We start from the raw sequence: 23,170 nt of genomic DNA on the forward strand, positions 1-23,170 counted from the left end.
TTTTGAAGATCATTTGTTTTGCTGCTGCTGGGGGAGGGCTTGATTGTGAAACTCGGTATGAGATACTCCTGCTGCTGGGGGAGTAGAACCAAACGGTGAAGTAGTGGCCAAAAGCATGGACCCTAGCTTCTCTGGCCGACGAGATCATTTGACCCACCGTCTGGTCCGCAGCTGCCAACCGAAGCTGCAGCGGATGGTTGGTTCCTCGTTCTCTCCCTTCACCCCACGCTCGTTCTCTGCCAATCCCATCCGCACTTTGGTTCATGCCCAGTATAACGACGCGGCTAGTGGTCACAGTTCGCTAGAGCCGACGTGGTTAGAGCATCTCTAACAAATGACTAAAAATTAACCTTCCAATATAATAATCTAGGATGGGTTATCCCAAAGAACAATTGGTCTAAAAAAATATCTACCAATTTCAACAATTCTCCTAAAATTGGTTCCTAAATCTGTTAGTTGGCCACGTATGACGCAATTTTTATATTTGTTTAACAAGTTACCTGTTAGTTTTAGTTAGTTTTAGTGTGTCTGACAATCATTAACAATATTTGTAACAATAAAATTTAGCCCTCATATCATACGGAATAGAAATATCTTAGCATAACATATTTAGATGTGTATCTTAAGCCGACCACCAGGATAAGCCCACATGCACGTTGGTGATGGATGGAGGGGACGGTGGTGGCAGCAGATGCAGGAGGAAGCAATTTGTTGAAGGCTACCAGGGTAAAAACAAATAGTGCCAGTGAAAAGTTGGGTGTGTTTTCTTGTTTTGGGAGTCCCGGTGTGAGACCAAAATTTAGGTCAAGAAGTGATGTTATTTGGGAATGCTAGCCGTAGTGTGGAGGGAGCCGCCGGGAATGCCAGAACCGCCGCCCGAGGCTTGTATGTGCTAGGATCCACACGAGGCCCGTGTGTCAGTGACAGAATATCACCGAAAATATCACGGTGTATTGTTACTAAATCGGCGCCTACGGGGAAGCGCGGCACCTGAAGGTACCTGCCCGCGGACAAACCGGAGAAAAGAAAAGACTGCTTGCCGTATCGGTTCGTCATTTATAGATCATCCCCCAAACGGTAAAGGGTGATTGATTGGTCTTTTCTTTTTTATATAAAAAAATCAAACGATATATGTGTAAACGAAAAATAAGTGTGAAAATTTTTATATATATTCTTAGCAATCTAAAAGTTAAGACTGAAAAATAAAATTAAGTAAAGAAACCTCAAGATCAATTCTAAATTTAGAGTTAAAAATTTAAATTTTAGCTTATAGTCAAAAGCAGAAGCAAAAGATAGGGTGGTAGTCACTAATTATTCATTAATATTTATGCACATGCTTTTCGAAAATGCTACATGGTGTAGTTCTTTTTTTTTTAAAAAAAATCATATAGAAGAATTTATCATCTCATATTGATATAGTAGATCTTTAAATTAATTGTAGTTTATTTTATCATTTAGACTATTAAATAGCTATTAAAAAACCGAATAATCTTTCATCTTCCACCAAAAGGACGATGAATAATTGCTCATGGGCTGGACACACAGACTAAAACCACTGGAGATAACCGAAGAAGTGATAACTGAGAAGGAAGATACAATTACAGGGTCGTTAACGCCAGATTTTGGTAAACTGCCGTCATAGATTGAAACGTAGTAATAGACTGAATCAGACAAGAAAAAGGGAATCGGCTGAAGAAAGGAGTTGAAGGCGATACTACTGCGGCCGATGGAGTCCGAATCGGATATGAATTGGAGTCCGATTAGGCACTAGAGATAAGTTCGGTGATTAGCTATGAAGTCCGTGTAAATTAGTTGGGCCGTGTTTTAGAGTTTGTTTAGGATTTTAGGTTTAATTAAAGTCCGGATGTAATAAGTTAGTTAATACGAATCCTTATCCGGTTAGGTTAGTTAGATCCGAGGGTATAAATATGTGTGTTTGAGGTCATTGTAAATCATCTTCAGATCTATTTAACTTCGGCGCATCGCTAAATTATTCGACTTGCTTGGGCTTTCGGCACGTGGTTTATCAGCTTCGCAATGTAAGTTCTAGTTCTTTAAACCCGTCGATTAGTTAGAATAGGACTGTGTCGGTTAAGTCCGATCTCCTGCCAAGTTGATCGACGGGTCGAGTTCTATTACTGCTTTAATTTGTTTTGGCTTGGAGTAGTATTAGTTCTCGATCAAGTCTCTGCGAGTCCCTCTGTTCAATCTGCTAGCACGAATCTAGTTGACTTAATTCTGTCTTGGTTTGGCCCGATCAATCTAGTTGGCTGGATTTATGTTATCAGATTGGCTTGAATACTCGTGGAGGCTTATCGCTGGAGTTCTAGCTAGCATTATCCCAAGTAATCTATTGATTTGTTTATTAAACCTATCGATCTTCGTATTCCTACGATCATATCATGCTAGATCGCAAACTGTCTTGGTTAGGTCCGATCTATGTCTGTTTAGTTCGATCTGCTTGTAGGAGTTCGTTTGATCGGCCGATTTTAATGAATGAGTTAATAGATTACGCTGGTCTGCTATCCTGTTATTCGTATGTTGTAATGTTTAGTTGACTTCACGTATGATTATACTCATATCTGTACTGTCTTGGTTGAGTCTAATCTTCTAGGTCTGATGTGAGTGTATTTGCGGTTAATTATCATTGTTTTATGCCAGTAATTGTCATAGCATGCCAGTTTACATTAACATTCTATGCTTAGTCTCCTATCAGCTGCTGATTTTACACGCGATAAGCATCAGATCGGTCCGATCGGCTGATTAATCTTAAAACTGTCTTGGTTAAGCCTAATCTTTTAAGATTAATTGGTTGATTGGTTTGTTTGGTGATTATCATGCTGCTGATTCAGCCGATTGAGCATATTTATATTTGTCACTATGAAATTCCTATAAAACCGATCATCTAATGCGTCGGCTAGGGTCTTGGGATGGTGATAGCGATTTCGGGTTTAACTACTTCCCATGTTATATCTTGTCAGTTACAGAATCAAACTGACTAGCATGCCCAGCAATTCTAAGAATTAGGTCCTGCACTGGAGTGGTCTAAGATTAACTCCCAGGCCTACGTGTGTGACCTTTGTTGTTATTCGTAGCGTCAACAAGGGTACAAAAGCAGATCAGCTTATTTAGGAATTATTATATCTTGGCAAGATTGCCACCACTCTGCAATGAAATTATTTGTAAAACTAAGAATTATTTTAGAACATGGGCTATTACAACAAGATATCAAACCAAGATTTCTTTTTTTTTTTTCTTTTGAACCCTCCGTTTAATAATGTAAGATGTTTGACTTTTTTGCTTGTAATATTTGGTCATTTATCTTATTCAAAAAATTATGGAAATACCGTTTATTTTGCCTGTGACTCACTTTATTATCAAAAGAACTTTAAGCATAACTTGATAATTTTTATATTTGTACTAAATTTTTAAATAAGACGAATGGTCAAACATTCCAACAAAAAAGTCAGAACATATTACATTATGAAACGGAGGTAGTAGTATTTATTTTCAAAAACAAACCATCTCGAATTTATTTCTAAAGCTGCAATGTTTTCCCATGTCACATATAGCATTGCAAGGGCTTTGTCAGGCCAGCTAGACCGAAATTACCACAGACAGTGCCACCTTAATAGCTCATGGTGTGATAGTGTTACCATGCCAACGTAGTGTTGTTAAATGGCGCAGATTTAAAATAAGTTTGGTATGGTGTGTTTTTGAAAATACATATTAAAAGTTTCAAGAAATAAAAATCCACCCAAACCAGTTATTTAGATCGTTAAAGACTGTCAGGGTTATCTTTTGTTTTTTCGTAAAAGACAAAATCAAACAAAATATTTGCAAAAAAAATTAATTTATGAATAAATAATTTATATACTATTTTTGGTGATCTAAAAGGAAATGCCAAAAAATAAACTGTGATAAGAAAACCTCAAAATCAAACTTTAAATTTAAGATTCAAAATTAAAATTTTGGCTAATGCTACATCTGTCCCAATATAATTGTATTTATGGATTTTCATGTCTAACTTTGTGATGGTTCGTCTTATTTAACAAATTTATGAAAACAAAAAAAAATACTATTCATATTTTATCAACTAATAATAACAAAAATACTAATCAATCTTTTAAATAAGATGGACAATCATATATTGAACATAAACAATAAAAATACACTTATTGTAGGATGGGGGGAGTAATTATAAGCATAAATAAAAAAAAATGATGCCTACCGTTTGTTTTTTTAAAACAAATAATATATTTGTACACAAAAAATCTTTGCGAATAAAACTTTTATATACATATTCTTAGTAATATAAAAGCAAATGTTGGAAAATAAGAGGTGTTTGGATAAAGGACTAAACGTCAGTCCTTTGTCCCATAAATATTCGGACACTTATTATTTTATAAATAGTAAATATAAACTATTAATAAAACCCATCCATAATCTTAGACTAATTCACGAGACGAATCTATTGAACCTAATTAATCCATAATTAGTCTATGTGATGCTACAGTGAACATGCGTTAATTATGGATTAATTAGGCTTAAAAATTTTATCATGCAAATTAGCTCTCACTTCTGCAATTAGTTTTATAATTAGTCTACGTTTAATATTTATAATAAGTGTATAAACATTCGATATAACATGTGGCTAAAAGTTTAGCCCCATGTAAACACCCCTAAGATACAATGAAAAAACCCCTAAATTAACTTCAAATTTAAAGTTAAAAATTATTTTTTTAACAAACAAGTATGAACAGAAAATAAACGAGGTCTCATATCATATCATATAGAACCTTTTGTTTTCGGGAGGGCAACCTTAGGCTGCCACCTGTTGTAACACTGTTCTACTGTTGTACTGTAGCAGAGCGTACCAAACTCGGTCTTCGTCGCTTTCAGCCGTCCAATTATTTTAGCTGCCATCAGCACCGTTCCACACTTGCACACTCTTCACCTTGAAGCTAAAACTGTATTTTTTAACTTTAAATTTAAAGTTAATTTTAGGATTTTTTTTATCAAAGTTTAGTTTCTTATGTTGGCAATACATATATAAATTTTTTATTTTTAAATTATTTTTTGTTTTTAGATATGTCATTTGGTTTTTTCGATGAAAACTTATCTTAGTACGTATATAAAATTTTTATTTTTAAATTACTTTTTATTTTCAAATATTCATTTGGTTTTTTATGAAAAAGTCAAAACTCATGGGTCAATCTAAATCTAAATATAAAGTCTTAAAAGAGTGTTGGGATTTTAGACGCCCGCAGCGTTTTTGGCTGCGTGGGCATGCCGGCACGTCATCCCTGTCTGGTTTTGCTTGTGCCTGCTCTAGGTGCATGGAGTGCCCTTTGGCTGGAAGGTGGGCTCGCTCCATTGGCATTGTGTTCTGTATAGTGCACCTGGCGCATGCTTCTATAAATAATAATTGGTTACATTTCTGCCATTACATTTTCTTGCATACAAGGAGGGTGTTGCTCATGGTACGCTGTGTCTATCTGTATATTGTTCTTTAGTGCTCTTGCCGTATGTTGCTTGTGGTTGGGCCATGGACGTTGTTCTCCCTGTCATGTGGGTCATAGGGTTATTGTTTTGTTTCTAACTACCATAGACCGGTTTACATGGTTGGTTTATTTTCTCATGTGCATGCACTTGGTTGCTGTATGGACCGGCCAGTTCCATGTGTAGTGCTGCTTCCCCTTGTATATCGTGCACACGATGCTCGGTCTGTTTCGAGGCCACGCGCTTCCACGTTGGATAGGACGACTCGTCGTCGGCTTCCCCAGTTCATCGCGATCATAACCCGCAGGTCGTCGTTGACTGCAGCAAGCAGCCAGAACTGTAGAGGCGAGGCCTCTCCGTCTCCGATCAATAGGCAGGCACCGTGCGTGGGCTGTATCAGAAGCTAGCTAGCAGTAGCTCGATCCTCTACGTATATGAGGTACGTACGCACGCTCCGCGATCGCCTGCTTAATTAATTGTTGTTCCCTTCTTTTGGGATCGATTTATTAGTTACCACCATTATGGTGGGATGGTGTCATTCATCGCGATCATAACTGCTAATTCCTATCATCCATGGTCCACTATGGATCTGAAAGTGTTCCTGCGAAGTTTCTTCCCCTTTGTTTCAAGTTTCGCCTTAGATTTGGATCTCGTTTTAATTAGCTCGAACTGTAGAAACCTGCGGTGATTATCAGTTACCCTATTAAAGCTTCCAATCACCAAACCAATGTCTATATGAGACTGTTTAGAAAGCTTCTGACAACTACAGCTTTTGACATTATCTCTACAAGTCACAAGTTCTTCCGAACAATATTTAACTTTTACAAGTTATAAAATTCAACATTTCCAGATTTGAGAAGCTAACTTCAAACTATCTCAAATCTTACTTCTCACTATTTATTTCTCAAAATCTTAAGCTCTCTAGACATGCTCTATGAATCTTAAGCCGAGCAGCAAGCTTAGAGCCTGTCTGGTTTAGGACAGAGTTTTGACAATTTGTACCAATATTGATCGGTCGAGCTTCACCGCCATAACTGAGTTGTGCTAAATTTGTTAACTACCAAGACCATTTTTCACAAGAGTTAGAATTTTTTTACTCTTTTTGTCACAATTGTGGCATAAGTGTAGAAGTCATCGAAAATAACTTCTGCAGAGGGGTGCGGATGCGCGCAACCAACTAATTAAGCCAGAGGCCAGGGCTATGGACCTCTCTCTATATCGGTGCGACTCGAGGTTTTTTTGGCTTTATGCCATTATCTTCGATGACATATTCTCAAATGCCACTTTCCTAAAAAACTTTAACTTTTTGCTATGAGAGAGAAATATCTTTCTTATGTACCATTTTTTACATAATATGTAGCTACATAGCTGACAATAGACAATTTTATCCCTCTTTTTCCATTCTTCCTCCTTCTGCACCAACTCTCTTTAGTCGGTCCGCATCATTGTTGTTGCTACAACCTCCGTCAGAGCTGATGAGAAAGGCCATGTTTAGGGGATGAAATATGAGGGCTAGTTATCCGACGCGGAAAATACAGTAATATATTAGTACACGATTAATTAATTATTAATTATAAAAATTAAAAAATAGAGTAATATGATTTTTAATGTAACTTTCCAATAGAAAAAATTATAAAAAAAATACCGTTTAAAAGTTTGGGAAACGTGTGCGCGAAAAAGAGATAATATGACTTAGTTATCCAATCCAAAGAACATGGCCAAAGAGAGGAGCACAAACACAAGCTTCTCCATGACTGCTTACTTATCGTCTCTATCCTCTCCATTGGAAGAAGATGAGGACAATAATGTCATTTATCATATGAATTGTTGAGTTGCTAAACCAAAATGGCAAGAAGGAAAGAAATGATTAGATTCGAATAGCAAAAAGTTAAAGTCTGAAAGATGGCATCGGAGAGTGAGCCAACGAAGAGAAAGTGGCAAATAGTCCAAAACCCCATGACTCGGAGGGCGTTTTTCGTTTTCTGGCACCGGATCTCCTCTCCTCTCCGCCAATGGCGACTGTTCGTCGCCGGCGAGGGGATTTGGGGTCCGGGGGGAGGTTGGGCTCGTGGCGGGGAACCCCGCTGTTTCCCTTACTTGTGCCATGGTTGTTGGGGTTTTGCCCTGGTCGCCTGTTGGGCAACTTCCGGGTAATTAAGCCTTACTAGTTCAGTTATTCCCCGGCGGCTAGTTGCGCAAGCGCGGTGCTCTTTTCCTTGCCATCGGCGTTGGTTCTTCAAGGCCTAGCTGTGGTTTGTAGCGGTGAGGACGAATCGGATAATATCTGCTCCAAATCTATCAGAAGTTAGGATATGGTAAGGGTTCGTAGATATCCATCCAATATATATGATTTGAATTCGGATAGTAGCATGTCATTTGGTATTGGCAAAATTTGATGGATGCTGATCATCCGGTATTTTAAGTGGATTATCCATTAGTTTAGTCGTTTTGACGGATAATCTGATTCTTTTAGGCCATGTTCGGATAATCTGACTCTGATCAATTTTTGCTGCAGGCTACGCGTCCGTGTTCGAGAGAACAAGTACTTTTACTAAGTAAGTGTTTCTTCTTATGTTACACACTTACACTAGATAGTCTGTCATGTTATCCATGTCCCTAGTTCAGTTTGGCATTGCATATTTTCTATTGGAAGTCCTCGCCTCAACACCCCCTGCCACAGAAGATAAAAGTCTAACTAAACAAAAACAAACTAGCATAGTAACAACTTTCTTTTTATGCAGGCAGGCAACCACCGGTTGGTTTCCGATTCTTCTGCTGGCTTACACATGGATTGCCATAATCTTCAAAGTTTCCTTAAGACTAATGGGAATGTGGTTCTTCAAAGAGTGGAGAACAACTATAGCCTGAGATATTTCACGGAAAATGAGGTACGGCATATCACCAATGGGTATGGCGTTATGCTTGGAAAAGGGTCGTTTGGTGAGGTCTACAAAGGAGTGCTTGATGACCAATGCCCTGTTGCTGTGAAGCGATACATACATGGGGCCAAGAAAGAAGAGTTTGCCAAGGAGGTGATAGTGCATTCCCAAATAAATCACAGGAATGTTGTTAGACTTTTGGGCTGCTGTACGGAGGAAAATGCTCTAATGATCGTTATGGAATTTATCTCTAATGGGAACCTCAACAATATCCTTCATTGCAGCAACACCAATAGCCATGTTCCATTCCCTTTGGGTAAACGATTAGACATTGCCATTCAGGTTGCTGATGTGCTTTGGTGCATGCACTCCATGTATAGTCCCATTCTTCATGGTGACATCAAGCCTGCTAATATACTGTTGGATGAAAATCTTTCACCGAAGATATCTGATTTTGGAATAGCAAGATTGCTTTGTGCCAATGGGGCTCAACATACTAAAAATATCATTGGTTCTATAGGTTATGTTGATCCTGCATTCTGCAAGAATGGAATTCTAACCCCAAAGAGTGATGTTTATAGCTTTGGGGTGGTTTTGCTGGAAATTATTACCAGAAAGAAAGCTGTGGATGGGACCATTACCCTTGCTGAAAATTTCACTGAGGTTATTAATAAAAGGAAGGAGATGATGCATTTGTTTGACCAGGAAATTAACAATACAGAAAACTTGAACTTTCTCAAAGATATTGGAAAATTAGCAGTTAAATGTTTGAGCAGGGATGTCGAAGTGCGTCTTGAAATGGTTGAAGTAGCAACCGGTCTAAGAATGATTAGGAAAGCTCTGGAGGAAGAACGAGGGAATCTGATTCATCTGCAGCACATAAGTGCACTAAAGAACTTGATTCATTCAAAGAATGTAAGATCAGAAGCACGGCAATTTGGCAATCTAAATATCTTCAAAAAAAAGGAAATTAAGCATATGACAAGAAAGTACAGCATGAAATTTAGGGAAGACTCCCGTGAGCATCTGTACTATGGAGTCATTGGCAAGGCACGTGCTGTTATAGTAAAACAAGTGAGTACATCTTCAGAAAGTGACAGAGATGTGTTTCTGAAGACTATGGGCATAGTATCTCAGAAGTATCACAAAAATGTCGCTAATGTTGCTGGTTTCCACTTAGGGGAATCCGTTTCAGAGTGTGTGTATGAATCTTGCTGTGATTTATCCCAGAGAAATGATGGCCATGTTTCCTTCTATAACCGAAACCTTTATGAGATTATCTGCTCCAGGGATAAACTTCCCCTTCATCTACGTTTGTCAATAGCTGTCCAATGTGCAGAAGGCCTTGTTCATATCCATTCATTGTTATCTGAAAATCCTGATTCACGCTGTACAGGTCTCCTGGGAAACTTCAGCTCAAAAAATATTTTTCTGGACAAGAACTTCGTGCCAAAGGTCTTCAATTCAAATTTGTCAACATTTCTTGGGCTTTCAGTCATGGAACAACATACCACCTCTGTTGATGATATTAATGATCACGGGTCACAAATATATTATTTAGACCAAAGAGATGTTTCTGGTCAGCTACCCAATCCCAAGTCTGATGTTTATAGCTTTGGAGTTGTTCTTTTGGAACTCATCACTTGGAAGACAGTGAGATACATGTCTGGCGGGGGAGTACACATGCTTACCACAGACTTCCTTGATACTTACAAAAAAAACCATAGTGCAGCGGCACTTTTGGGCCAGAAGGTCTATGACGAGCAAGGCAATTGTTTTATTCACGAGGCCATTGATATTGCAGTTGCGTGCTTAGAACCTGATATCCAGAGACGGACAGAAATGAGTAATGTTCTTTCACGTCTCCGAACCATCTCTGCAGCTCAGAGTATCCGAAGTAAACTCATCATGGGTACACAAGCAAAAGGTTGTCTCTCAGACTAATAAATTTTGCACATTTGTCACATTTGGATCCCATGCGATCAAATTTTCAAGATTTTAACTACTTAATATGAAGGCTTATAAAACACTAACTTTGCAGTCTGCGAAATTTGAAGTTGTACATTAAGTTTCTTAGACACTATATTGCTAATAGCTATAAAACCATTGTCATACGAAAGCACTTTGATGTACAAATCTAGCAATACCATTAGAATATCACTAGGCATATATATAACCTGGCTAACGGTAAAAGCCTACAAAATTTTAAGTATGCGCATGGATTATAAGATTGAACACAAAGGGATCGAATGACACCGTGATACATAAATTGATAATATTTTTTTACTAGTGCATTGTTATAATATAAAAAAATAGTCAAAGGCATTCCATCATAGAAAAATCAATCACATTTAGTGACGACAGTAAGTTTCTCACACAAAGTTTTCAGGTGTAATGATACTCATATTAATTGAAATTATGATAGATGAATTTAAATGTGCACCTTGTTTGCCAAAATACAAATACTGTTGTGCTAAGTTTTTAGATTAGTACACCCTCCAGTCACAAATACTTTAAGACCTGGCCAAGCTTTAAAACTTGACTATCAATGATTTTTAAAATACTTATTTTAAAAGCACTAAAATGGTATGTAAGTATTTTTTTTTTGAAAAGTACTTTCATAGTCTCACTAACCTTTTTATTTTACAAATTTATTCTAATATATAATTAATGTCAAAGTCGCACCTTGAAGAGAATTTAAAATGTAAATATCAAGTATTTTTTTCCTAGCCGGAGTACAAACTAACGAAACTTGAATTTCCTGAGAAGCCCTCAACTTAATCTATTGTATTTTGGCTTTGTGTTTTTTCCAATCTGCAGCTGATGGTGATGGCAAATCTAACCAACACACCGCTACCCCTGTCAAGATCAACGCCGTCAAAACCCCAACAATTACTGCATCGACCATTTCCATGGACATGTTGAGGAAGATAACTAGGAATTTCAGTAATGATGTCTTAATAGGACAAGGCTCAGGCGCCAGAGTTTTCTTAGGAGTGCTTGAAGATGGGAATAAATCTGCAGTAAAGGAGTTTGTTTCTATTGAAAATATTGCAGTGCAGGTCTTTCTTGTCTTTTCACCTTTCGTCTAATTCTCTTCATTACTTGAAGCAAGGGATTACCTTCTTAATTCCATGCGTCCTGCAGGTTCAGACAATTTCAGGAATAATAAGGCATAGCAATGTTGCCCAAATTCTTGGATACTTTATTGAAGGGAAACAACTTATTCTTGTTTATGAGTATGCACCAAATGGCTCCTTGCACGATATTCTTCATGGTAAGGAATAAAAAAAACTTGGTTTCTCATTGCATTAAGCTGACATAATATTATATTTTTGTTGATCACATTGCTTATATATGCCAAATAATTTGTAATATACAAAACTTGGCTAGTACAAATGATATTCCTAAGAGAAATTTTATATAGGTAAGAGTCATCCACCCCCATCTTTTCGCTTCTGCTTATAAGCCAAAATTTAAATTTTCAACCTTAAATTTGGAGTTGATTTTTAGGTTTTTTTTCACCGTAGTCTATTCTTCAACATTGGCTTTTAGATCGCTACGAATATGTATATAAAAGTTTTATTCATAAATTATTTTTTCATTTGCAATATACCCTTTGAATTTTTCTATAAAAATGCAAAACAATCACTCCCATCGTAAAGTACTTAGCCATTGATTGTATTGTGAATTATTATCCAATAAAAATATAATTTCTCCTTCAATGTTATTAAGTCGTCCGATTAGTCATGATTAATCATGATTAGACAGCCTAATTAGAATGTGTGGCTCGATCATACACCTCAAGGTGATCGGCTCGATCAAGAAACTAGTCGTCCAATTAGTCATTGATTAATCATGGTTAGTCTTGTGATTAGGTGGACGACTAGTTTGAAAGAGGCCTTGAAGTAGCCACCAGAAAATGTTGGATACTTGCTTTATTTGCATGCATTTAGTACAACATATTTGTCTAGTGTAGTAGTAATATAATGTATATTTATATTTACATAAACATACTATAGTACTATACACTTATATAGTAAAGTAGTTAGTAGTATACAACTTTATACATATATACCCATGTCATGGATAGAAGGATGACTAGACATCGATTAGCCCTCGAATAATCGAACCTGATCAACGACTAATCACAACTAATCGTCTGATCGGTCCCCTTACGACTAGGCACGACTTTACGATCTGAAAACACTGCTCTCCTTTTACAAATACATTCAATCAAATAAGGAAAACACTAACTTGACATAATTACCCTTCGCAAATTAATATGCATGCATATAACCAATGTTTGAGACGTTTAATTTTGAAAAATCTGAAACTTTTGTTATGTTCCAAATAAATATAATGTCTGTCATATTATTTGCAGTAGAAAATTTTGAATTTGAAATGGTTTTATATTCCAAATAAATATAATGCGTAACATATTGTTTGCGCTAGAAAATTTTGAATTTGATTAGTCATGGATTGTTGCTATGTGAAATATATTGAGGGCAAATGTAATACAAAAGGTAGAAACTATTTCATTCATTTCTGGTATGAATTTCGATGTGTAAAAACAAGAAGAAATTGTTTTTACCATGGATACAGTAATTTTTTTTCAAAGTATTTGTAGCCTTACTGAAAATTGTTTTCTGTGAAAAATTAAATATAGCTCAAAATTTTTAAATTGTTTTGAAAAATTTGGTTCCAAACTGAAAGCAACATCTGGAATAGCATATGACTAATCTGGTTATCACAATTTTCATTCGAAATTTGAGTAATCTTAGCATACTTATTTAAGATATTAATTTCGAATTTTTATAGATGAAAGGAAATGTTGCTTCTTGTTTTATTTCATTAATATCCTCTATTGTAATTAATGAAATCCTGTCACCCAAGAGGTAAGAGGGATATTAGCTCTTGGAAAATGTATAATGGATGGTTCATGAAGTTTTGGTGTACTATAAAAAAAAATCCTGAGTGAGTTTATAAACACAGGTAAAAAGGGTGTCACTGGAGCCCAACCAGGAATACCTTTGTCATGGAAGCAACGAGTGAAGATTGCTCTAAGTGCTGCGAAAGGGCTTGAATTCCTCCATGAGAAGGCCGTGCCTCCTGTCATCCACACCAACATTAAGTCTAGCAACATTCTTCTCTTTGGCAATGATGTTGCAAAAATAGGTGATCTCGGTGTCACCGAGCATCTGGTCGATGCAGAAGACGATTTATACTACGATTCCGGGATACATACTTTTAGTCGCCGTTTTGATGACTATTATGCACCAGAGTATGCAAATAAATGTTTCCATGCTTTCAGTCCGTTACACAGTTACAGTAGGGCCTTGGCTTGGGTAGATATGTATTCTCCTAGAGATGTTTCAGTCCAACTGTTACATCGAGGTACCGGTACCTCGAGGTACCAAATCATTTCTAATTGTTGGATCTAACAGTACACATCCTACTGAGCTAGATCTAATGGTGAAAAACGATTTGGTACATCGAAGTACTTTTTGTTGGACTGAAGCAAATCTCATTCTCCTACTAAGATACTCTTTCTATTTTTGGTTCTTTTTAGGTACCTGATGACAGGACAATATAGTGTGAAGGGCGATGTCTACAACTTTGGGAAAGTCTTGTTGGAGCTTTTAACTGGTCGCAAAGTAGTTGATCGTACGCTTCCACATGGGCAGCAGAGCCTCGTAGTTTGGGTACATATACATGTAGTGCCTTGTTTGATCTAATTTCTTTGTAGAATGAAGAAGCTAACCTATTGAAAATGAGATGTTGCAGGCTACACCCAGGCTTAATGAAGAAAGAGTGGGACAATTGGTAGATCCAAAGCTTGGAAAAGAATTCCCCTTCAAGTCTGTTGCCAAGGTAATTACTCTCAAGCCTTGATGTTACTATCTGTGGCTTCTATATTTTGAATTTTGCATTTTAGTAGTGCAGTTTTTATACATTATACACATAATGGCTCATTTGGAACATAGGATTTTTAAAACAAGAATAGATGTCATGCCATGTAGAATCCTATGGAATTCTAAAACACATGAAGTGTACACTTGGTTCCTTTGGATGGCTCATAGGAAGTAAATGTAGGAATTTTGAAGGAATTTTCTTAAGATAAAGAAACTAGGGTGATAAGAAGAGATTGCATTAGACTTCTCAAAGGAAAAAAACATGAGGTTTGAAATCATTCTTATTTTTCCTGCGGAATTGGATGCAAAAAAGGTCAACCCATAGGAATTTGGGCATGCTATTCCTTTCTCCCGAAGGATCTCCTAGGAATGTTTTCCTAAGGATTCGAATCCTTTGAAAATGCAACAAGCCTTAAGAATGTTAAGGGAAGTTTCTTATGAGGTCATGTCGAGAAAGAAAAATCATCAAAGGTCAAAATTATAGTTTCCATTCTCCTCTTTGGAAAACCAGATGGCTTCTTTTCCACACAACTCAATCTTAGCCTCCTTCCAAAGTTAGGCTACATTTGTCGGTGACGGGAAAGATACAAAACTTCTCATTTTTCGTGAGCATACTTTCCAAATTATTAAACAATGTGTTTTGTTTTAAAAAATATATATCTAAAAGTTGCTTTGTAAATCATATTAGTCCATTTTTTTAAGGTTTTTAATACCTAAACTTAATCTATCATTCACTAATAAGATACCTCGTTTTACATGATTTGCTTCTACCATTAGAAATGAGGATGTCAAGCACAACAAGTACTTTGTGATTGAATTTCTCTAGACATAAAGCTCTCACCGGTTAGACAAACATGTCTTGCTGGTATCTCTTTAAATAATTATATTAGATACATGGAAACCATGCATATAAATTTTCCTCGAGAAACTCGTACGAAGACTATTTTTATAGACCGGTATACGGATTATGTAGGATCGAATACATGGAACCAAGCCTACCAAAGAGGGGTAAATGATAGATAACGTTGGCAGAAGTCAAATAATCGAACTTGATAGATCAAAACTCACGCCAACCTCAAATGCCAAAAGAAGACACTTATGGCGATTTGATCATCGACCTGAAATAGCTTAACAATACTTCTATAAAAAAACATGATTTCTCATAAACAAACCGTTGGATCAGGCTCAAATGTAGGGCAACTTTTTTTGGGCCAAAACAGCTGAACCAAATTGCTCACGTAAAACAAGGTAAGTCATTACCACATGATTAATTATGTATCAATTACTTCAAACTTGAAAAATGAGTTTATTTGTGGTATTAAAGCAACTTTTTGATAGGGATTTTTTTTTCAAAAACGCAATCAGTCATGCGCTAACAACTTACCTTAGTTTTTGTGAGAAAATTGGTTCATCCTAGTTTTATCCCAAAAGAACTCTCCTTTAGTTATAATAGTAGTAAAGTATATAAACTAAGTAACAACTCCATCAGAGGGATTTGCAAAATAATCAATGGTTTAAGAGAAAACATAATCGGGAGCCAATAGTGCTGAAATATCAAAGGTGTGAACAAGACCTAAAACTTGAGCAAATTCAAATCTAGCAAAAGCCAATCAACAAAACTTTCCAGCTAATATATCAAGTATTACAAAGGTTTTTGATGGATTAACGTGAACTAAATCACGACAAAACAAAGAATCATGAGTTATTATCAAAACCAAGCGAAAACATAAAACTTACAAAGCTGAAATAAAGGTAATCGATGCCTTGTTGCTTGAATATGATATAAATTGGTCAATTAATTTTCAAAAAAGTGTAGCCACAACACCCCCCACAGGTTTCTTAGGAAACCCTAATATAAAGACCTCTCAACACTCAATTGCCATTGTTTGGCTTATCCTTATGGCCTAGCCTCCCTCTATTTATACCCATAGCCCCATAGATGGTTGCACACAAGCTACATATCCTACGAGGAACAAGCTCGTAATCGTTTTAGAAATCCTCTCGTATATGTATACAACTTTATCTCTACTCAAATTCATAGTCAATCTTGGATTCTACATCTACACAAATTCGACTTCTCTTTCCTTATGCATACAAATCCTCTCATATACTATTTGGAAACTTTTGCTCCGCATGTGTTGTTCTCTAACCTGAGCCTCCCGTATGATCATCTCCTTGATCATTTTAATTCCAACATCTTCCAAGTTGTCACCCAATCCATCGCTAGTACTACTCCCATGGCCTCAAGACACACCTACACATGAACAAACAAACCATATTTCAGCATAAGCTCTTTCCCAATTTGACTCATATTAACACAAACAATATATCATATGCTTACGAAACATCTAGAAGCCACTATATTTCAAATTAAACTCTAAAACACATCAAACCAATTATACATCACAAAAATAAATCACCATGATTTCACAGTTTATACATGCATTTAGTGAACCACGTGTGATTTAGGACATGAAATCAGTGACTTAAGAATTCAGGGAACACATGTGATTACCCATTTTCACATGTGGGTCTCTTAAGAAACTGTGTGAAAACGAATTTTCATTGTTGATTTTTATAGCTGAAAAAACTCATAAAAGTTCATATTTTGCTATGTAACTAACCTCTCACTTCACACACAACTCTCTACGATGTTGTCTACAAACTTCACATTTCCAACTCCTTCGTTGCTACCCGGCACTTCGCCCTTACCGCATCTCCTACATTGAAGCCACCCCTTCCCAAGGGCGACCTGGATGGTGATTGGGAATTCTCGCTGGTTTCATCATGCCTAACCCCACCTCGCTGCCATCCAAGCGGGTTCTATAGCAAAGTCAACCGACTGGAAGGACGGCAACGGTAAGGGTTTAGAGATCCGTTGCTAGAGATCCGTTGCAGCCAAGGGACGAAAGGTGGTCATGGTGCACATATCCGGGTGTGGTGCTAGGAATGAGTCTAGCGATAACGGGGGTAGGAAAGGCGCGAGGATGAGAGCGACACCTGTGTCGGCGATGAGAAGTCCGGCCTCCACCGCATCATGGCTTGGTCTCCCTTCTTATCACATCCGATAGGATGACAGGGATGGCAGTGGGGCAGAGGCATGGTAGCGGTGGATCGTGCTGCGACGAGGTCCTTGCCGCCGTACAACCGACTGCCTAGGATTCAAAAGCTGGTATGGTGTATTGTGGCCAAGGCTGTGGCGGCAAGCAGCCGCCCCCAGCTCAATGCGGCACAAGCACGTGCTCAGCCCGCAAGTTCGTGCTCGAGGCAGTTGATCCTCTGGCCGGTGGCCTGCATGGACACCGACATCACGCTAGGGACCATTGCAGCCTTGTTGCGCCGACGGCAGGCGTGGTCGCCCCGTCCAGAGTCGATGTCTTTGGCACGAGGCACGGTGAGGTTGTCGAGGAGTTTATCTGGGGTGGCATTCGATGACATTGCACTGCTACGGGCGAAGCAGAGCACAGTGCGTACGTAGAGGTGGTGAAGATCAGCACGGGTGCTGTGCTCCCCGGCGATGGGTGGGGGCACGTCATGTGTGCGACATTGTCGGGTGAGCTATGGGATAGTGTGCAGATGACTATTGGGTGGTAGGTGTTATTGGAGGCTGCTACGGGGTCGTAGGTGGATGGAGGTGGCCGCCCGGTCTCCTAAGATCTAGCAACTAGGTTAGCAGTGGTGGTTGCTTGGACTTGGGTGGCTAGATGGTCTACATGGTGGGTTTGGCGATGGTGGTTGTGCAAGTTGGGTGTGGGATAGAGGGGAAACTGTTGGTGAAAGTCTTGGCTAGGCATCGACCAACTTGACGACGATGACGGCCCTTGGCGTTGTTCCCCTCCTTGGAGGTGTCGTTATGGTGTTTACCTCTTTCCGCCGATCTCCTAGTGAAAACCATGTTCTAGTTTCCAAACAAGCAGTGTGACATCTCTTGTCACGGCCTCCATGGAGGCACTGCTTTGGAGAAGCTTTCTACACAGTGTGGACTGTTGTTGGACTACCTTGTTGGCTCTGAAGCTCTCTAGTCCTAAGATGTTTGGTTAGGTCTTGTCTTCTTGGATCTGTCCTTTTGTGTCGGGCAACCAACTTCCTTCGTTGTTTTGCTAGGAAGAGTGGGAGCTGGTTTGTTGTGGAGCGTGATGAAGCTTCCCAGCGGTAACATCCTGCAGTTCCCTCTAAGGGCATTGGTGCTAGCCTTGTGCAAGAAGCGGTGCTTCAATAGCTTGGGCTGATGTCCACCATGGGAAGTTGGTGTTCTCTTGATTGTTTTGACGACTCTTTGGAACCGACATCGAGGTCGCTGTAGAGTCCGAGCTTCTGTGCCACTAGGCAGTAAGCTCGGCAACGACGACATGTGCTTTGGCGAGGTTGAAGCCAGGGTGACGCTTTTATGGCAAGCGTAACATCACTGCCTTATATTGGGCTATGTCATTGTTTTCTTTTGTTGTTGGTCATGTGATGTGTAGAGTTACTGGCCACATGCTTTTTTTCTTTTTCTTTCTCCTATAACCCATCTGATTTTTACTCCTGCTTAATGAAAAGCAATTGACACTCTTTATGCTAGTTTTTTTTAAAACAAATTGTACATATATGGTTGAAATTTGTAATGATTTTTATGTACATCTTGCAAAAAAAAAGAAAAATTAAAAATTAATGAATAGATGGAGTAACACATTTTTTTGTGCTTGTTTCGACTGTGTTAATATGTTACCACCTTCGTTTTATATTATAAGACTTTCTAGCGTTGCCTAAATTCATCAATTGATGAATGTATATAATATATATATATATATATGTCTAGATTCATTAATATCTGATCCAGGCAAGGGTAAAAAGTCTTATATTGTGAGACGGAGGGAGTAATAAACTAAACTATGTCATGAAAAATATAGAGACTAAATTATAGTTTGCGAGTTAATGAAAATTCATAGTCATGCGAAGATTGGGTTGGAAATATAGGCACTCACTTAAATACATGTTATGTTGCTAGGAGTGGGGATGTGACATAATGACTAATCAATGATTGAATTAAATGGATAATAGGTAACTTCTTAATCAAACAACTACTATTTTTGCACTATATGATCCAATAGCAAACTTCGGTGTCATGGGAACTAGGTTCCCCGTACCAGAACTTGGGCAAGACCTTCCAGAGGGGTCAACCGCCCTCCAAGGGGGGTCAGGCTACCCTGACCCCTCCTTGGCCGAGCAAGGGTCTTCAGCTTGACCCCCTCAACGTCCAAGGCATCAATTGGGTCCCATAAATAGGGTCCTTCTAGAGGTGGGGTGGGACTCTTCAAGTGCTACATCTACCAAATTTAATATTGTACCTACCATAGTCAATGTTGTATACACGTGGTATTCGCCATAGTTTTTCCATACCATGCATTGAAGATGATGGAACACCTCTTTGACACCTCCATTGAAAAAAGGGATTCCTCTATTGTGTATCCCTTCTTCATGTTTTTTGGATAATGGAATTGAATAAATCATCATGGCTTTTAATTCAAAGAAGCTATAGCTAATTATTACAACATTCATGGTTGAAAAGCTGCAATGTAAATTCTGAAAGCATCAAATTGGCCAGAAAACTAAAAGATCATCAACAAAGGAGCAAGACAACAACATTAATAAGAAATCATATAGCTAAACCTCCATCCATGTTGGCAAATAATTGTAAGACCACGGCTGCTAAACTCCGGCATGCACAATGCAATGAGTCCTTGCCTTCCTCACACCTTTGCATTCTGCCCATTGCTGAAGCCTATATTTTGCCTATACAGAACCTGCATATAAGGTTTCATTGGAACCTTGTTGTGAACACATAATTTCTACAAAGCCATAGAGCTCAATAATGCACAGAGATGTTCTTACTAATCCTTGTATTTTGCTTTTAGAATCCACTCCTATAAGCCAGTTCTCACACAAGTGAAAAACACTATTAAGTGGAACTAAACCAAAAGCCACATAAACCATTCTCCAAATAAACTTCGTAAAGTGGCATTAGATAAATGAATGTTGAATAGGTTCACTATGTATGCAAAAACAACATCTTGTGTCACCATCACAATTTTGTGGGAGTTAAATTATTTTTAGTTAGGACTACAGTTTTATATACATACTACATGTTTTTTTTAATCTTAACCAGCATCTTCAATTTCTACATAACCGTATTTTTCTATACATAACCATTATTTATCGTAGCTATATACATAGAATGAACCAAAAAAACTGGCCAGTCAATTTTCCATGGATAAAAATATAATTTTAACTTTCATGAGACTAGAACAAAAAAATGAGAATCTCCTATGGTGCTCCCATTGGTTATGAATTTCAATACTATGAACTCCTCTTCCACCTTGCTCCTTAGGCTGACAAACGATACTCCATTTTGTCAATTTAGTTCCCGTGGTTATTATTCTACCAAAACTATAATAATCTATTTTCCAATAATTCCTCTAGGGGCCTCAAAGAAAGAAAGCATAAACATAAAAAAAGGCTAGTTACACTGAGTTGATTGCAACATAATCTCCTTTCAACTAACTAATGTTTTCTTTCCAACTATTAACTTCTTCTTGGTTCGTTCCTCTGTTATATTCCAATACTTACTAGCTAGATTTTTATAATGCATTAGAATGCCACGATATTTGAAGGTAAGATGCTTCATTAGAACCAACAGTAAGGACATATTTTACTTCATTAAACATTCCCAATGATGATGACTAGTGACGGTGGACCTGTCGTCCACCTCACCAACTTCTTGATTTTTTAAACTAATGACTAAAGACCTATATGTCAACCACCTCCACTAATTTAAACTTTTTAGGAAGAAAAAAAATTATGCAATCAATAGACCCACATGTCAGTAACAATATATGCAGAAATTAATATATGATAACATGCATGAAATTTTAATTATTATGTTTCATAATACATATGTTGGTTTTACTTTTTATGTATTTTATCTCATATTGTTTAAGATGTGCTGAAACTTGCCTGAGATTTGAATAAATGGCGTTCTACGGAACCCTTTAGTCATGAAACATGTGCTTTTATGTAACTTTAATAATGAAATCCTGAGATTTGAATTTGCTCCTTCAACAGAGATTACTTTTTTTTGTTGTATAATACATTTACTTCGTAAGCATTAGGATGTTTCATTTTTGTTAATTCAAAAGAATTTACATCTCGGTTCTGTAAATGACACTATACAAATGAACTTATTTGGGGTGTGTTTGTTGATTCTGTTTGGCGAACAGATGGCTGCTGTGGCTTTGTTGTGCGTGCAGTACGAGCCGGAATTTCGGCCCGAGATGAGCACAGTTGTCAGGGTTTTAAGCGAGCTAGAGCGAATACAATAAGCCCTGTCAAGGAATGGAAAAAAAAGGGGTAAATTGAACAAGGATGCAACTACCTAGTGTGCAGTCGCCCGATTGTCTTAATCAGCGACAACCATCGTTACTATAAATAGAAAAACTCTTCCGCATATGTGTCTTTTCCAGAAATAGAAGGAACGTATGTATGTATGTAAAGTTACTGCAGTGTAAAATCTAAATTCTTTGAATACAATTTTCTTTTAAACTACTTATCCGATAGCGATTTGATTATACCGTTGTGCTCATAACAATTAAATCTTTATAACAAGATCTCACGTGATTATATTGTGATAAAAAATTACAAATTATTTTTATAATATATCCAAGTTACTTTTAGATTTTATTAAGTTACATTTTAGACATAAAAATAAATTTAATACGACATAAAAGTAATTTACATATATTATATATAGAAGTAACTTTAAAAAAGAAAGTAACTTCTCATGACATTATAAGTAAATCTGTTGTGGGGTAACTATGATATATGATATGTTAATTAAATGTAATTTTAGATAGACTTAGTTTTTACCTATGCAATAATTTTTTTTAATGCCGTAACAAGTTTCTTAACTTTATTTTAAGTTACATCTATAATATATATAAATTGCTTTCATTTACTTTTACGACTACGAATACGAAGTAATTTAATCTAAAAGTAATTTAGGTATATTATAAATGTAATTTGTATTTTTTTAAAAAACATAATTTTGTGAGATCTTATTACAAAGATTTAATTGTTATGAATACAATGGTGTAATCGGATCATAAATTGGATGGATAATTTAAGATAAATTTTCATAAGAAGAAAAAAAATAGTATACAAACATAAGAACGTTGGTGATGCGCGACTCCTGAAATTTGGACAGTTCCGCGGCGGTACTCACGTGTCTTTCCCTTTCCGTTCGGTGCGTGCGTTGAGTGGGGACTATGGGTGTGGGGTCATTGCCACGTGTCGACGATCGGATGGCTCACCATCAGACAACTGTGAATGTGTCTCGTTATAAGATAGAACATGGTGTATGCGCTGGATAGATTTTACGATTGAACAAACAAGTACTGCACAACAAACTTGGTTTACAGTTAAGAGGACTGGCTAGTATGACGTCATAAGGCTTACTGTTTATCCGATAAGGCTTTATTGTACAAGCAAATTCGAAGCATGCCACCCAAGGCGATATAATCATTAAGCTGATTTCATATCCATGTCTGCATATTGATCCATCAAAAAACACTGCCCATGGCACCACCTCGTATAGTGATCCATGTTGAGCCACGAAATCGGTCATCATTTATCCTTTTACTGCTTTAGTCGATTCATACTTGAGATCTCATATTTTGTTAACGTCAATGTCCATTTATCCATCCTTCCTTTTAAAACGGGAGCTGGTAACACATATCTCAGTACATTGGCTTTACAGACCACAATACACTCAGCTGCTAGCAAGTACTGCCGTCATTTAGTGTAGGAAAAGTATAAACAAAATTATAACCTTTCCACTAG

General features: G+C 37.4%; 1 protein-coding gene across 2 annotated transcripts; it reads left to right on the forward strand.

Moving 5' to 3' along the window:
- Window positions 1-7,443: 7,443 nt before the first annotated feature.
- Window positions 7,444-21,939, forward strand: LOC102722811. 2 transcript variants are annotated; one of them, XM_015843806.2, is made up of 9 exons: window positions 7,444-7,817; window positions 8,018-8,057; window positions 8,248-10,308; window positions 11,202-11,443; window positions 11,529-11,658; window positions 13,377-13,665; window positions 13,954-14,086; window positions 14,169-14,255; window positions 21,553-21,939. In XM_015843806.2, the coding sequence occupies exons 1-9, from the start codon at window positions 7,815-7,817 to the stop codon at window positions 21,652-21,654; spliced, it is 3,087 nt and encodes a 1,028-aa protein (XP_015699292.1). In that variant the 5' UTR covers window positions 7,444-7,814; the 3' UTR covers window positions 21,655-21,939. The 2 variants fall into 2 exon arrangements, with proteins under 2 accessions (XP_015699292.1, XP_015699293.1); XM_015843807.2 differs by having other exon boundaries at window positions 7,445-7,817; window positions 8,244-10,308.
- The last annotated feature ends 1,231 nt before the right edge of the window (window positions 21,940-23,170 follow it).

Source organism: Oryza brachyantha, chromosome 1, assembly GCF_000231095.2.
Source record: "Oryza brachyantha chromosome 1, ObraRS2, whole genome shotgun sequence".
In the NCBI taxonomy this organism is placed as follows: domain Eukaryota; kingdom Viridiplantae; phylum Streptophyta; class Magnoliopsida; order Poales; family Poaceae; genus Oryza; species Oryza brachyantha.